Raw genomic sequence first — 13804 nt, forward strand, 5'->3', positions numbered from 1 at the left:
CCATTGTATTGTCGGATGAAGATGGGGAATTAGTCCCAGTGTGATGAGATGGATCTACACTTCAGTGGTAAGACCCATGCTGAGTTATGCTATGATAGTGTGGTGGACAAAAGTCGAGCATGGAGATGTGAGGGTTATCCTGACTTATGTTCAACGAGTGGCATGCCATTGCATCACAAGTGCCCTCAGGACAACACCAATAGTAGCTTTAGAAGTACAGGAGCTTCTTAATCCCTCTGGACCTCTACATTGTTGAAGAGGCAATCTCTATGTCAGTAAGGTTGCACCAGTTAGGCAAGTGGCAAAGACTGACAGATGCCAGTCATACCTTAATCAGGGAAAGAATTTCAGCGGATTGTCTGCTTATTCATTTCCATGTGATAGAGTAGTAAAAATATATTTTTTAATTAATAAATTTAGTACAGCGATAACAGGCAGAGAGTCACGGTCAGACCCAGTTCTGAACCTCACTTGTAATCACTTGCTTTACAGACAGATCATTGATCAGGGGGTAAGCCAGAGCTGGAGTGTTAATACAACACAACAGCCTGACACGAGAAAAGAGTTTTATACTGGGCTGATACACCACCATCTTTGAGGCTGAGGTGGTTGTTGTCATTCAGTGTGTAGAGCTCCTGATTAACCTCAGTTTTAGGGGTAAAAGAATTTTTGTTTACTCAGATAGTCAGGCGTGTATAAGAGCCATTAAAGAGCCAGTCTTCTCATCAGCTTTGGTGTGGGAGTGTGTCCAGGTGCTTAACACACTGGCAGTCATTAATGCTGTAGTTGTAGTGTGGGTACCTGGTCATACAGGTGTTCCAGGTAATGAGATAGCGGACTGGCTCACTAGATCAGGGAGCTCAACTGAATTTGTGGGTCCAGAGTCTGTTGCAGGGATGTCAACTACTGTGCAGAAGACCGCCCTCCAGAACTGGATCAGGAAGCAGCACCACCAACAATGGCAGCATGTGAGTGACTGCAGACAGGCAAGACAGCTCTTGGAAGGACCAAACCTAAGGTTTTCCAGGGAGCTAGTTGACCTGGCTAGAAGTATAATAAGTAGAGTGGCTGGGACTCTCACAGGTCACAACCTCCTGAACAGACATAGAATGGTTATGAGATGCCAACAGGTCAGTACATGTACAGCCTGTGGGGAAGAACCTGAGACGACTCTCCAGTTTTTGAGCCAGTGTCCAGCATGGGATAGACTGAGGCAGAGGTTTTTGGGTTGCTTTTTCTTGGAACTGACCAGATTAGGAAGCAAAAGCTATGAAACCTGGTATATTTTATCAAGGGTACCAAAAGGTTTAACCAAGAAGGTTTATTTAGACCATTTATGGTCTACACTCTGCCGGGCTGATAGTCCGCCCCCTCTTCCCTAACCTAACTCTACTGAATGAATGAATGAATGAATGAATGACCCTATTAAACATTTCAATGCATGCCACATGCTCCTAGAGCTAACCTTGTCAGCTCTGGGAGCATGTGCCATGCATTGCCAAATCCACCACACTTTGGAACTGCCCTAGGTGTTGGACAGACAACTGATCCATTGCCACCTCTTGAAAGCAACCATGGAACTTTTGCAGCCAAGTGAAAAGTGGATGTCCCCTTCGACTTTTCCGACCTCTAGGGTTGTCAGCTCTGCGGCACCTGTTGGCTGACTCATGCCTAGAGTAACATACCACATACAAAAATGCTGGAACTGACGGTCCCTTACAAAGCATGTGATACCTCTCGTGAGTCTTCCTAAATAACTGTGTTTGACACAAAGTCATTAGGGTGGTACCCAAGGATCCTCTGAAGAGACCTAGTACCAGAGACATTTAATTATCACCTTATGTCACTGGTTAGCGTCCCAGTGTTATAGCTATACAGTAAGATAGGATGCATCAGCACCCTAAAGACATGGACCTTTGGTTTCATTCCAAAACACATTAATCCAGTGGAGGGCACCAAGGGTCTTGCATTTGAGGGATGGGGACTAGTGCGGTGCTGAGGGGTCATCCACAGTGCCATCCAGCTGGTGAAAGTGGGCACATAGAACATCTTTTTTCTCAGCCGGGAAGACCATTTTTTAGTGTAGGGGACCACCTCAAAGAAATTCACTTTCATAACCAACCTAAATGAAAATATAAATAATAGCTGATGCAGCAGAGGTAACATTCCTGTCCTGGTTGTGATTGATGCAGGGTTTTCCTGGTCAGACTCTTCCTGGTGCTTCAGGAGAGAGAGGTCCACCTGGCCTAAGTGTGAGTCTAACAGTCCATTTGTTGTTGTGGTTTTGTCTTGTGAAATGATGATCAATACTGTGTAGTTTCCATTCAGGGTGTTCAAGGAGACAAAGGATCTCCAGGCATCAAAGGAGAAAAAGTGAGTACCATGATGTTACACAGAAAGTCTTCAGCCCTGTGTCCGTATAGCACATTTTTTTCTGTCAGAGAAGCGCTGAAATGCCATGGAGAAACACTTCATCCTAGCACCTCATTTCAGCTCTTTCTTAAAAGGGGAAAAAACCCTGCTCCTCCTCAGATGTTTCTATGACAACAATAAACAGCATATTACTAATTTATAATCCATATGTGTTTAAAAAGCACTCATCCTCAGCAGGAACATAGCATCTGTCCAGTCTGCTATCACAGAAGAGTTTTTTTTGTGTCTATAGTGCTGGATTTTGTGTGATGAATTAGCTGTCTGTTGACACACACAACAAAATGTTCACCCTTCACAGCTTCTTCTTCATGGAGGGAGATGTTTTGTTCTGTTTAATTGGTTGCCTCAAAAGGCACTGCAGTGGCATCACCGCACTTTTCTGAAAAAGTTGAAGGATTTTCAAATGAATGCAACTGGAGTCGCTGCACAAAGAAAGCAGAGAGCTCTGAAAATCCATTGGGTGTAATACTTATTCTGAAGGCAGCTGCATGCAAGTGCATAAGTGTTCCACTCTCTTTTAGAACAACTAATAAACATGCTGGAACTCAGAAAAAAAGTGCTGTCTGGACACGGGGCCTTAATAATGTTCACACAGTCATCTCAAGCCTAACCTTTTAACTGCCATCATGTTAGGGTGTGCCTGGTGATCCAGGAGATCCAGGAGAAGATGTGAGTAAAATTTTTCTGTTTCTCTTGTTATTGTGAATTTAGACTGCAAATTCCATTTTTAAATGTTTTGTTTGTCTTGCTGTGATTTTTTGGTACTTCATGAATCCTGATAGAACAGAATCATAGAGCTTCTTGTTAGAAAAAAAGGCACAATTGGAAACCCATGCACATTTTATTTGCATATATCTTTAGCAAACATGCAGCGGTGGCCTTAGTGGCCAAAGAGATCTAAGTTTTGGATATGAGAGAAACTGACAAACAAACCTCATTTCAAGCTACGTTGTACATGTAACTTCAAAATCGCAAATGTTTGGCTTCATCTACCGCTACATTTCAGCTACATTTATACAAAATCCATTTGCAGGGTTGTGTGAAGTCATAACCATGTTATTTGGGTTTTAGAATGTAGCAACTGTGGAAAAAGAAATCTTAATGTCACGGTTTAATTCTCTGATTTATTATGTTTCTCTGTGAAAATGTTTTGTGTGTCTGGCTTACAACCACACAAACACAAACAGGCATCGCCATGGACTATGATGCTTGCAGATGACATTTTGATCTGTATTTAGAGTAGGAAACAGGTGGAACTGACCATGGAGAGTGGAGATACACTCTGGAGAGAAGGGGAATGAAAATAGGTCAGAGCAAGTTAGAGTGCATGTGTGTGAATGAGGAAGAGTATGGTGGAATAGTACAGTTGGAAGAAGTAGAGGTGATGAAGGTAGATGTGTTTAAATGAGTTTAAATACTTGGGGACAACTGCCAAAGGATTATGGTGATTTAAAATAATAATATAGACAATAAAATTACTTCCTTCACCCTTATCACAAGCAAAATTTCAGTGGTTTATATGCAGTAGAACCTATTTCACTAAAGAGTGTGATTGCTGATGTGGTGACAGTAATTCCCAAAATAATCAAATATAATCTTTTGAGAAACCTTGAGGCATTTTGTCTTTGCAAACATTAGAAGAGAATTAAATTAGGGATGCTTCTAAATATTGAAATATAACACAGTGCACTTTATGCATTCGATTATGCTTTTCCTTGACGTTTGGAATGTTGTACTTATTTAGAAGACCACAAATGTCTACTGAACATAATTGGTTTTTGTTATTTTGTTGTTGTTCTCACATTAAATTGTCAACATTTGCCTCATGTGCAGTTTGATTTTGTTGTGTGAAGTGCTGCATGGACAGTTGTTGTTGAAAAATAATCAATCCATCACCAAGCAAGCTTATTATTGAAAATAATATTCAGAAAAATTATATATATATATATGTGTGTGTGTGTATGGAAAGATAGATAGATAGATAGATAGATAGCGAGAGAGAGAGAGAGAGAGAGAGAGAGAGAGAGAGAGAGAGAGAGAGAGAGAGAGAGAGAGAGAGGAGCAAGAGTCAGAGTCACATTATACTCACATAAATATTTTCAAAATGTATAACAATAAATGAACATAAAATTCATGTTTCTTCATTGAAACTCACTTTCCTATTTGTTGCTCATTCAGGGGTCACAAGGACCTTCTGGACCAAAAGGAGATAAGGTCAGCTTAATGTTTATCAGATGCTGTTTATCATCTTGAACTAAACACAACTGATTATTACAATTTGCATTTCAGGGAGAAAAAGGCATAGGAATGGCAGGTCCTCCAGGTCGTGATGGACCTCAAGGTTTAAAGGTGATGATTTGTGTTCACATCAGTGAAACCGCATCTCTGTCTAAAACAGAGTTTTTACGGTAATTGTTATGATATTTCAGGGAGATCCAGGCCTTCCTGGTCCAGCTGGTCCAACAGGACAGCCGGGTAAAGAAGGAGTCAATGGGCCTCCTGGACTAAGAGGAGAAATTGGACAACTAGGACCTCCTGGACAACAGGGGGAGCGGGTTTGTGAATATGCAAAATATCTACAGTAAAAACAAATTTCACTCTACAGTTCTCTCAGTTTTTAAGCTACGTGACATGATATTGAAATGTTTTTGTGGTTTTCAGGGTCTTCAAGGATTTCCTGGTCGTCCGGGTAATGTAGGACCTCCTGGTCCTCCTGGACCACCTGGTCAGGATGTGAGTTTATTCATTAATTGTGTTCAAGTCATACCCACTGTGTTTAGACTTAACTGTTGATACTAAAGGCCCTTAATTGATTAAGTGGGTATAGAAAATAGATGGATGGATGGATGGTGATACTAAAGGACTACCTATCAGATCAATTCTTTTTAACCACACATACAATATGCTTTATTAACTTTGATTTAGGTGAATACCTGTACTTGCAGCTGCCACGGTTTTGTTTTTGGCCATCCTTGCTCGTTGGATTATTAGCCAGATTACTATAAAATCAATAAAATTCTATTCATAAAACTTCTACAAAAGAGAGCAGATGTTGAAAAGGTGAATAATTTTGCTCATGGGACTTGGTAGTACAATTCCTTATAGATTAATCAGCACTTCAAGGCAGCTTTGTTGATGAATTGATGAATGAGTGACTGATGAATGAAGTGACTGTCCTCTCCAATTTGGAGAGGACATGCTCTCTAACTCATGGGGATGGGTTTGCTCATGGGGATCTCATAAACTGACAGAGGCCACATCAGGCGGGGAGCAAGCCAAAGTGCAGACACCACAGTTTCAATCTGCCAGGAAGCAAGGTCTTGTCCTGAAGCTTTCCTAGCAGATGTTTGATGCATGCAACAGTGGTCATCCATGTAGGCATGAATGGGAGATGGACCCTGTCCAGACTCCAAACATTCTCCTCTTGTGCCCCACTTGGAAGCTCAAATGATCACTTTCATGGCCATGGTGGAGGCTGGGGGGAAATCATACATCCAGCCATTATTTCCACTTCCAACGATTGCCATGATGTTGTGTATTCAATTGTTTTGATACAGAATTATAGATCTTGGATGGGCGCTCTCTTAGAGATATGGTCAGGAGCTTGGTCACTCGGGAGGAGCCAGGACTCGAGCCGCTGCTCCTCCACGTCGAAAGGAGTCATTTGAGGTGGCTTGGGCATCTTTTCCGGATGCCCCCTGGACGCCTCGCTGGAGAGGTGTTCTGGGCACGTCCCATTGGGAGGAGCGCCCGGGGAAGACCCAGGACACGCTGAAGGGACTACATCTCTCGGCTGGCTTGGGAACACCTTGGGGTTCCCCCGGAGGAGCTGGGGGAGGTGTGTGTGGATCGGGAGATCTGGGCAGCTTTGCTTGAGCAGCTGCCCCCGCGACCCGACTCCAGATAAAGCAGAAGAAAATGGATGGATGGATGGATGGATGGATGGATGGATGGATGGATTGAAGTAGTTCCTCATCAGATTTGTGATGGTATTGGGGATGCAGAAGAACTTGAAGGCTGTCCAAATGAGGGAATGGGGACAGACCAAAAAGCATTGGCCAGGTCCAAGAATAAGATGTGCAGGTCTCTTTCTTCCCTTTTGGCAGATTGGATTTGGTGCCATATCATGCTTGTATGCTCTAAGCATCAAGTGTTGATTAAATTGTTTTGTTTCAGGTAGGTTATCGTCTTATTAGCAATGATGCTAAAGAAGAGCTAAAGAAGGGGCTCCATTTGGTTCTGAAGCTTGCCTGTCTTACTGCTTTCTCACCCTCACTCCACCTTCGGGGGACTACCATTCAGTTGGTGAAGTGATTGAGAAAGTGGTGGCATGTGTGTAGGTAGCTCCCTCTGTTCAAATCTTTGGCTGTCTGTGTGAGTTGTTTTCAGGTGGCTCCCAGGTCTCTCTTTGACACCTTAAGTGACCGACTCTTTTCCTGCATGAAAAGTCCTTTCACAAACCTGAAGGGTTCCTTGTAGAAGGATGTTCTTGCCCTTTCCTTCCTTTTGTGTCAACCCTTTAGGCTTTCTTAGGTTTAGTTTTGTGTAAATTACAATGTCTAAAACAAATCCAGTGGTGTTTGGAAGAATGAAATAAAAACTCTTGTGAGTGCTTTTCTGATTTGTTTAGTTTGTCTAGTTTGCCCTGACACAGTGATTTATGTACAATATTTTTTTTAGGGCTCTCCTGGTGCAGATGGGATCAAAGGTGACAAGGTGACCGTCTCTGCAGACATGTACTTTGCTACAGATGCTCAGATGTTTGCAGGTACACTAATGGTGTATGTTATACCTCCACACAGGGCGAGACTGGAGTTGGAGTCCCAGGCCCAAGAGGAGAAAGAGGAGATCCTGGACCCAGAGTAAGACCACAGCTACACTGTTACAGTTTTGTTGTGTTGTGAATTTATCTCTGGATAATATGAGGCAGTACAGAAGGCTTCATGTGTTTTGTCTGTCTCTTTTAGGGTGAAGAGGGTCGAGCTGGTGTGGATGGGGAGCGAGGAACAACTGTAAGTATTGTGTATATAAAGAGACCTTGTCAGGACCTATTTTATATTTCTTTCAAAACAATCAACTCTAAGAAGCAGGTTGAGAAGCATTGACTGGTTGTTATCTCTGTTGTCTCAGTTGTCACTCACCTCAGTCACCAGCTGAGGTGAGTGATGTTTCAAGACTAGAAGCCTGGCTTTTATTGATTTCCTGTACTTGATCTTGTCGAGTAGATATTTGGTGGATAAGTAATTGGTCTGCCAATGTGTTGACCTGGGTTTGTATCACGCTTGTGCTACCTGTCTGTGTCCTTCATCAATACACTTAATCTACATTGTCTCAGTCCACCCACCTGTAAATGAGTAGCTACCTTTGCTGGGGAGGTAATCTGAGTCAGACTGCCATCCCATCCAGGGGGAGTGATGGACTCTCATACACTGGATGCTATGGAATTCAGGGATATGCACTGGCCTGATGGACCTCAGTCCTATATAGGACTTACTGACTGTACACAGTTATCAAAAGTGCATCTGTATGTCACAAAAATGTTGAACTTGTAGAGACATTCACTTACCTAGGTAGTGACATTCATATCTCTGGATCCTTAGCCTTTGAGATCAGGAGAGGCCTGGGAAGAACTTATGGAGTCATAAGGTCACTGGATAGAGGTGCTTGATGATGGCAATATGTTTGCAGGAGAATGAACATCCAAGTCGTTATGGTCCTGGTGCTTCCTGTCTTACTGTATAGTTGTGAGTTTGGAGCATAACCAGTGACTTGAGGTAACAATTGGATGTCTTTGGTACCAGGTCTCTTCTGAGAATACTTGGGTACTGCTGGAATGACTTTGTGTCAAATGAGTGTTTCCTAGGGAGACTGATTTGAGGAACATCACTTGCATTGTGAGGTTACCGCAGCAGTAATGTTTGGGCCAGATGACATGTTTCTCGTCATGATCCTGCATGTAGTACTTTTGCCTTGAGGACCCCAGCAACCAACAAAGGCCAAGGGGACACCCATGTTCCACCTTGCTGTGGGAGATAATTGGTTACATTTGAGAGATGGGTATGGACTAATTGTATGCCTAGGTGGGCTCCATTCATAATCAGGGGTGGTTCCATGGTGTAGTCGGTGCAGCCACGTGTGGCACCGCTGCCTGCTCCCAGGCTTGATTTAACATCTTGGGGAGAAAGGCATGGTAGATCTATAGAAGGGCTGTTTATTGTTTGAAAATACATACATCCATACTACTTTGCCCACACTAACTGATTACAGCTTCCATCATCAACAAGCAGCTCTTTGTTTGGTCAGCTGGTCAAAAATGACAAGAACTAACTTTTTGCTGCACATTACTCATTGCTGTGGCAGGATGATCATGATGGAGGCATAGCCTTTGGTGTTTTGGTGACATACACATGCCACCACACAAATAAAGCATCATTATAATAAAATGCTGTTAAATGCAATGCTGCTCATAAAAAGCAAATTGAATATAGTGTCAAGGTTTTTGTATCCCACTGCCCCCACACACAAAAAGACCATTCTTAAAAAATTACAGCATATGATGCTCGTATTTTTCAAACCAAGTATAATGTGATGTGGTTTGTGTTTGTTCGTCTGTTAGGGATCTCCAGGGATTCGTGGTGCTCGGGGAGACAAGGTGAATACTATCTTTTTACTAGCTAGCTACACCTACGTTACACCGTGGACTCTGTTGGAACTTTTAAGGAGAAGCTCAAGACCTATTTGTACAGACTTGGTTTTAACGAGATTTAAGTTATTGCTGTTTTTAGTTTCTGTATTTTTATTTCTGTGTTCTTACATTTCTGTACAGCACTTTGGGATTTTATCTTGAAAGGTGCTATACAAATAAACTACTTACTTGCTTACATTTTTACAATTTTTGTGTGTCACTCTGCTATGAGCTTTCTGCTTGTGTACACGAGTGAATTAACCTGATATGGTTGGATAAAGTGTTTCATTTTCTCTCACTCTCGCTCTGTGTGTGTGTGTGTGTGTGTGTGTTTAGGGAGAGGCAGGACCACAAGGTGACAAAGGAGACAAGGTGGGTGTACATTATTATCCAACAAGAAGTGTTGGGGAAATTCCCCACCCCACTCTGGGTAAACTTCTGCAGTGGATGAGCTCTTGACCCTGTCTAGGTCATGATTCATGTCTTAGGTGATTGGCTTGGTTCAAGGCTCAAACATCAATGGAGAAAATGAAAATATATCACGTTTTGGTAGCGTGATACATATATTGGTTATATTTAGGGAATGGTTATTAGAAATGTTTTCCTAACATTATTACTTTAATTTATATCTTGAAAAGTCATGTTTATAGTTGAGGGAAATTTGACAAATATTACATTTACTGTATTGCTAGTTTTTACCATTACTATTTACTCCATTTTATGAACATAAAACATGAATCTCTGAGTTGTGGTATGAGTGACAGAGGTTAACAAAGTGGAACAGGATGAAACTGTGACCGCAGTATGTGATCTTCTTCTGGCTTTGGGGTGAAGCCACATGCTCAGCTGGTCTGTCACCCACAGGGAGACACAGTGTTGGTGGGAGGACCTCCTGGAGACAAGGGTAACAAAGGCGAACAAGTCAGTAAACATCACAAAGTTACATTGTACACCATATTACAATCACTACTCATGTACACAGTCTTACTCTTGCTTCCGCTGGGTTTACACAATTTTCCTTTCCAGGGTGACAGAGGCCCCAAAGGTGTGCAGGGAGAAAAGGGGGTGAAAGGTCAAGAGGGCTCTCCAGGAGAGCAGGTGAATTATTAATCAGATTTGACAGTTTTTTCCTGTATTGTGTAAACTGCCTTTGTTTAATATTGTGTTAAGGCGATAAAATTAATATACATGTTTTTTTCTTGGCTATTATATACAATTTGGATATACAGTATATGATAAACTTGAGCAATGACTAAATGACAGATAATGGTAATAATGGCCCATTGGGGTGTTAGTGACTGTTTTGAGGACACTTTAATACACAGGAGGATTCTGAGATTTATCCACCAGCATTCTGGTCAGGTGGCCAACCCCAGAAAAGAGTGTCATCATTCCCCCCAAAACCTGCACACCTTTTGAAATGTCTATCTGATATCAAATGATATGTTAGTGTGACGGAGGCCAGCAAGAGTCACTGAAGTCAATAGGCCTCACTCCCCCGACAGCTAAAGGATACTCTGGCCACTCAGGTTAGAGCCTGGGTTTGAGTATCCACCTCCCATGCCAGAAATCACAAGTTTGCATCCTGAGGAGAATGAGTGGCAGGAGTCAGAATCACAACTCAATGTAGAGCAAGCCGCTACATTGGTGCCATGACCTGGATGGGAGTGAGGCTTGGTGGGGAGGGTGTGAGTGTGACAGAGGCAAGCAGGAGTCACTGTGCAATAGTAGTCAACAGGCCTCAATCCCCCTACAGCTGAAGGATGCTCTGGCGACTCCGGCTGGAGCCCGGGTTTTTTAGCTGACTGGCCACAAGTGTGCCAGAGTTATGGGGTTAAAAAGAGGAAGAATGGTGACAAAGGTCAATTTCAGTTTGTACAGGGATCAAAAACTAAAGTTGCTTCAATTTTCATCAAAAGTGATGCAAATTATTGATTGAGTTAATATGGTTTTAAAAAGGAATAGTTTGTATCATGTCACATAGAATCCAATGAACATAGACATTGTCTGACCTTTACTTTGGAGACCAAGCATTTGACATAGTCAAAACTATTACATTTATTAATCACCTTAGCTCAACCAATAATTTGCACCACTTTTTACCAAAATTGGAGAAACTTTAACTTTGGACCCCTGTACAAGCTGAAATTGACCTTTGTCACCATTCTTGCTCTTTTTAACCCCATAACTCCATAACATTTAATCACAGATAGTCCAAATTATACCCTTATGGAATCTTTATGTTCAGACAAATACTGTGGTATAGGTTTCAATATGAGTGGAGAATTTTTAATTTTGACCTCTGTGTTCTTCAATTCAACCACTACCTGGGCACCTACTGGAAATTCATGTGGCCAGTCCATTTTTCAAAAAAGTAATGTCTAAGGAGTATTTGTGGTGAATATGGTGCTTGCATCATCATTTGAAGGATTGTTTCAGTTGTCTGCTGCACTTATAAGCCTGTAACATAACATGTGGAAAAAGTGAAGCACTGTGAATACTTTCTGAATGCACTATAACTCTAGTACAGAAAGAAAAACAAATGTTTAAGTGATGTTGTCATATGACAATAACAAAACAGTGCTGATAGGTTTAAACAATTAAGTCTGTTTCTGTCTCTGTGACATCAGGGTCTGAGGGGAGAAGCGGGAGAGAAAGGATCCACTGGATTCCCTGGTGCTCGTGGTCCTGGTGGACAGAAGGCAAGTGACAGTGTGCATAGATGATGACTGATTGCAGTTAACACCAAATAAAATGTCAGCACAGGTCATCAATTTCCCATTCTAATTACTGTGATTGTGTGTTCTTTCTCCAGGGAGAAGCAGGTCAACATGGTGTGCCCGGTGAATCCGTATGTGATGGATTCCTTTTTGGGTCTTTAAATGGCTTTCATCTGTTTTTGTTGTATAAATTAAAAGGTGGTTATGGGTTTGTTTATTTTTCCTTTCAGGGTCCACCAGGAATAAATGGGCTGCCAGGGCATAAAGGGGATAAAGGAGAAATTGGTATCACCGGAATACGAGGGATTAAGGCAGGTTCTGTGGCACATTTTGATGATATACAATGCATCCAGAAAGTATTCACAGAATTTCACTTTTTCCACATTTTATTATGTTACAGCCTTATTTCAAAATGGAGTAAATTCATTTTCCCTTCAAAATTCACCCCATAATGACAACATGAAAAATGATCTCTTTTATTATTTTTGCAAATTTACTAAAATTAAAACATTAAGAAATTACATGTGCAAACGCATACACAAACTTTGATCCATACTTTGTTGATGCACCTTTGGCAGCAATTACAGCCTCAAGTCTTCTTGAATACAATGCCATAAGCTTGGTGCACCTATCTTTGGGCAGTTTTGCCCATTCCTCTTTGCAGCACCTCTCAAACTCCAGGTTTGAGACGCTCCCCATCAAGTTGGATGGGGAGCATCGGTGCACAGCCATTTTCAGATCTCTCCAGAGATGTTCAATCAGATTCAGGTCTGGGCTCTGGCTGGGCCACTCAAGGACATTCACAGAGTTGTCCTGAAGTCACTCCTTTAATATCTTGTCTGTGTGCTTAGGGTCATTGTCCTGCTGAATGATGAACCGTCACCCCAGTCTAAGGTCAAGTTTTCATCCAGGATGTGTCTGTTCATTGCTGCATTCATCTTTCCCTCAATCCTGATTAGTCTCCCAGTTCCTGCCGCTGAAAAACATCCCCACAGCATGATGCTGCCACCAACCTCCTTCAATGTAGGGATGGTGCCCGGTTTTGTCCAAACAAGACGCCTGGCATTCACGCCAAAGAGTTCAGTCTTTGTCTCATCACACCAGAACACTGTTTCTCATGGTCTGAGAGTCCCTCAGCTGCCATATGCCTTTTACTAAGGAGTGGGTTCCATCTGGCCACTCTCCCATGCAGGCCTGATTGGTGGATTGCTGCAGAGATGGTTGTCCTCCTGGAAGGTTCTCCTCTCTCCACAGAGGAATGGTGGAGCTCTGACAGAATTACCAACAGGTTCTTGGTCACCTCCCTGACTAAGGTCCTTCTCCCCCGATCACTCAGTTTAGCACACGGAGGTCCAAGCTTTTCTCTTCTACCTGTAAAGCCCACAGAGAGTCAAATGACCCTGGCTAGCTGACTTGGCTAGCCACATTCTTGTGTTTGCATAAAGCACATGGAGAGTCAAATGACCCTGGCTAGCTGACTTGGCTAGCCACATTCTTGTGTTTGCATATTTGCTGTCTGTGTGTTCTGAGACTTCCTTGTTTACATAACAGAAGTAGCTCTCCACAGGGGATCTTGGAGTCATTTGACTATCCGTGGACTTTAGAGGTAGATTGGTCATTTGACCAGACCTTGGCCTTCTGAGTGTTAGACAGGCGGCCACTGTGCACATTGGGACCTTCAAAGCAGCAGAAATGTTTTTGTACCCTTCCTCTGATTTGTGGCTCAAGACAATTCTGTCTCTGAGGTCTACAGTTAATTCCTGTGACTTCATGGTTGGTTTGTGTTCTGACATGCACTGTCAACTGTGAGACCTTATATGTAGACAGGTGTGTGCCTTTCCAAATCATGTCCAATCAACTGAATTTACCCCAGGTGGACTCCAATTAAGCTGTAGAAACATCTCAAGGATGATCAGTGGAAACAGGATATACCTGAGCTCAATTTTGGGCTTCATGGCAAAGACTG

At 42.4% G+C, this 13804-nt stretch overlaps 1 protein-coding gene across 1 annotated transcript in view; it reads left to right on the forward strand.

Moving 5' to 3' along the window:
- Window positions 1–13804, forward strand: part of col7a1 (collagen, type VII, alpha 1) — a 224309-nt gene that overhangs the window by 175843 nt on the left and 34662 nt on the right. The window contains 17 exon segments of the mRNA XM_034166636.1: window positions 2193–2252; window positions 2329–2373; window positions 3067–3102; window positions 4612–4647; window positions 4723–4782; window positions 4863–4988; window positions 5095–5166; window positions 7114–7149; window positions 7236–7295; window positions 7401–7445; window positions 9050–9085; window positions 9455–9490; window positions 9983–10039; window positions 10145–10216; window positions 11749–11820; window positions 11934–11969; window positions 12069–12149. Coding sequence (XP_034022527.1) covers window positions 2193–2252; window positions 2329–2373; window positions 3067–3102; window positions 4612–4647; window positions 4723–4782; window positions 4863–4988; window positions 5095–5166; window positions 7114–7149; window positions 7236–7295; window positions 7401–7445; window positions 9050–9085; window positions 9455–9490; window positions 9983–10039; window positions 10145–10216; window positions 11749–11820; window positions 11934–11969; window positions 12069–12149 — 966 coding nt within the window.

The sequence above is a fragment of the Thalassophryne amazonica genome, chromosome 3 (genome assembly GCF_902500255.1).
Source record: "Thalassophryne amazonica chromosome 3, fThaAma1.1, whole genome shotgun sequence".
Lineage (NCBI taxonomy): Eukaryota > Metazoa > Chordata > Actinopteri > Batrachoidiformes > Batrachoididae > Thalassophryne > Thalassophryne amazonica.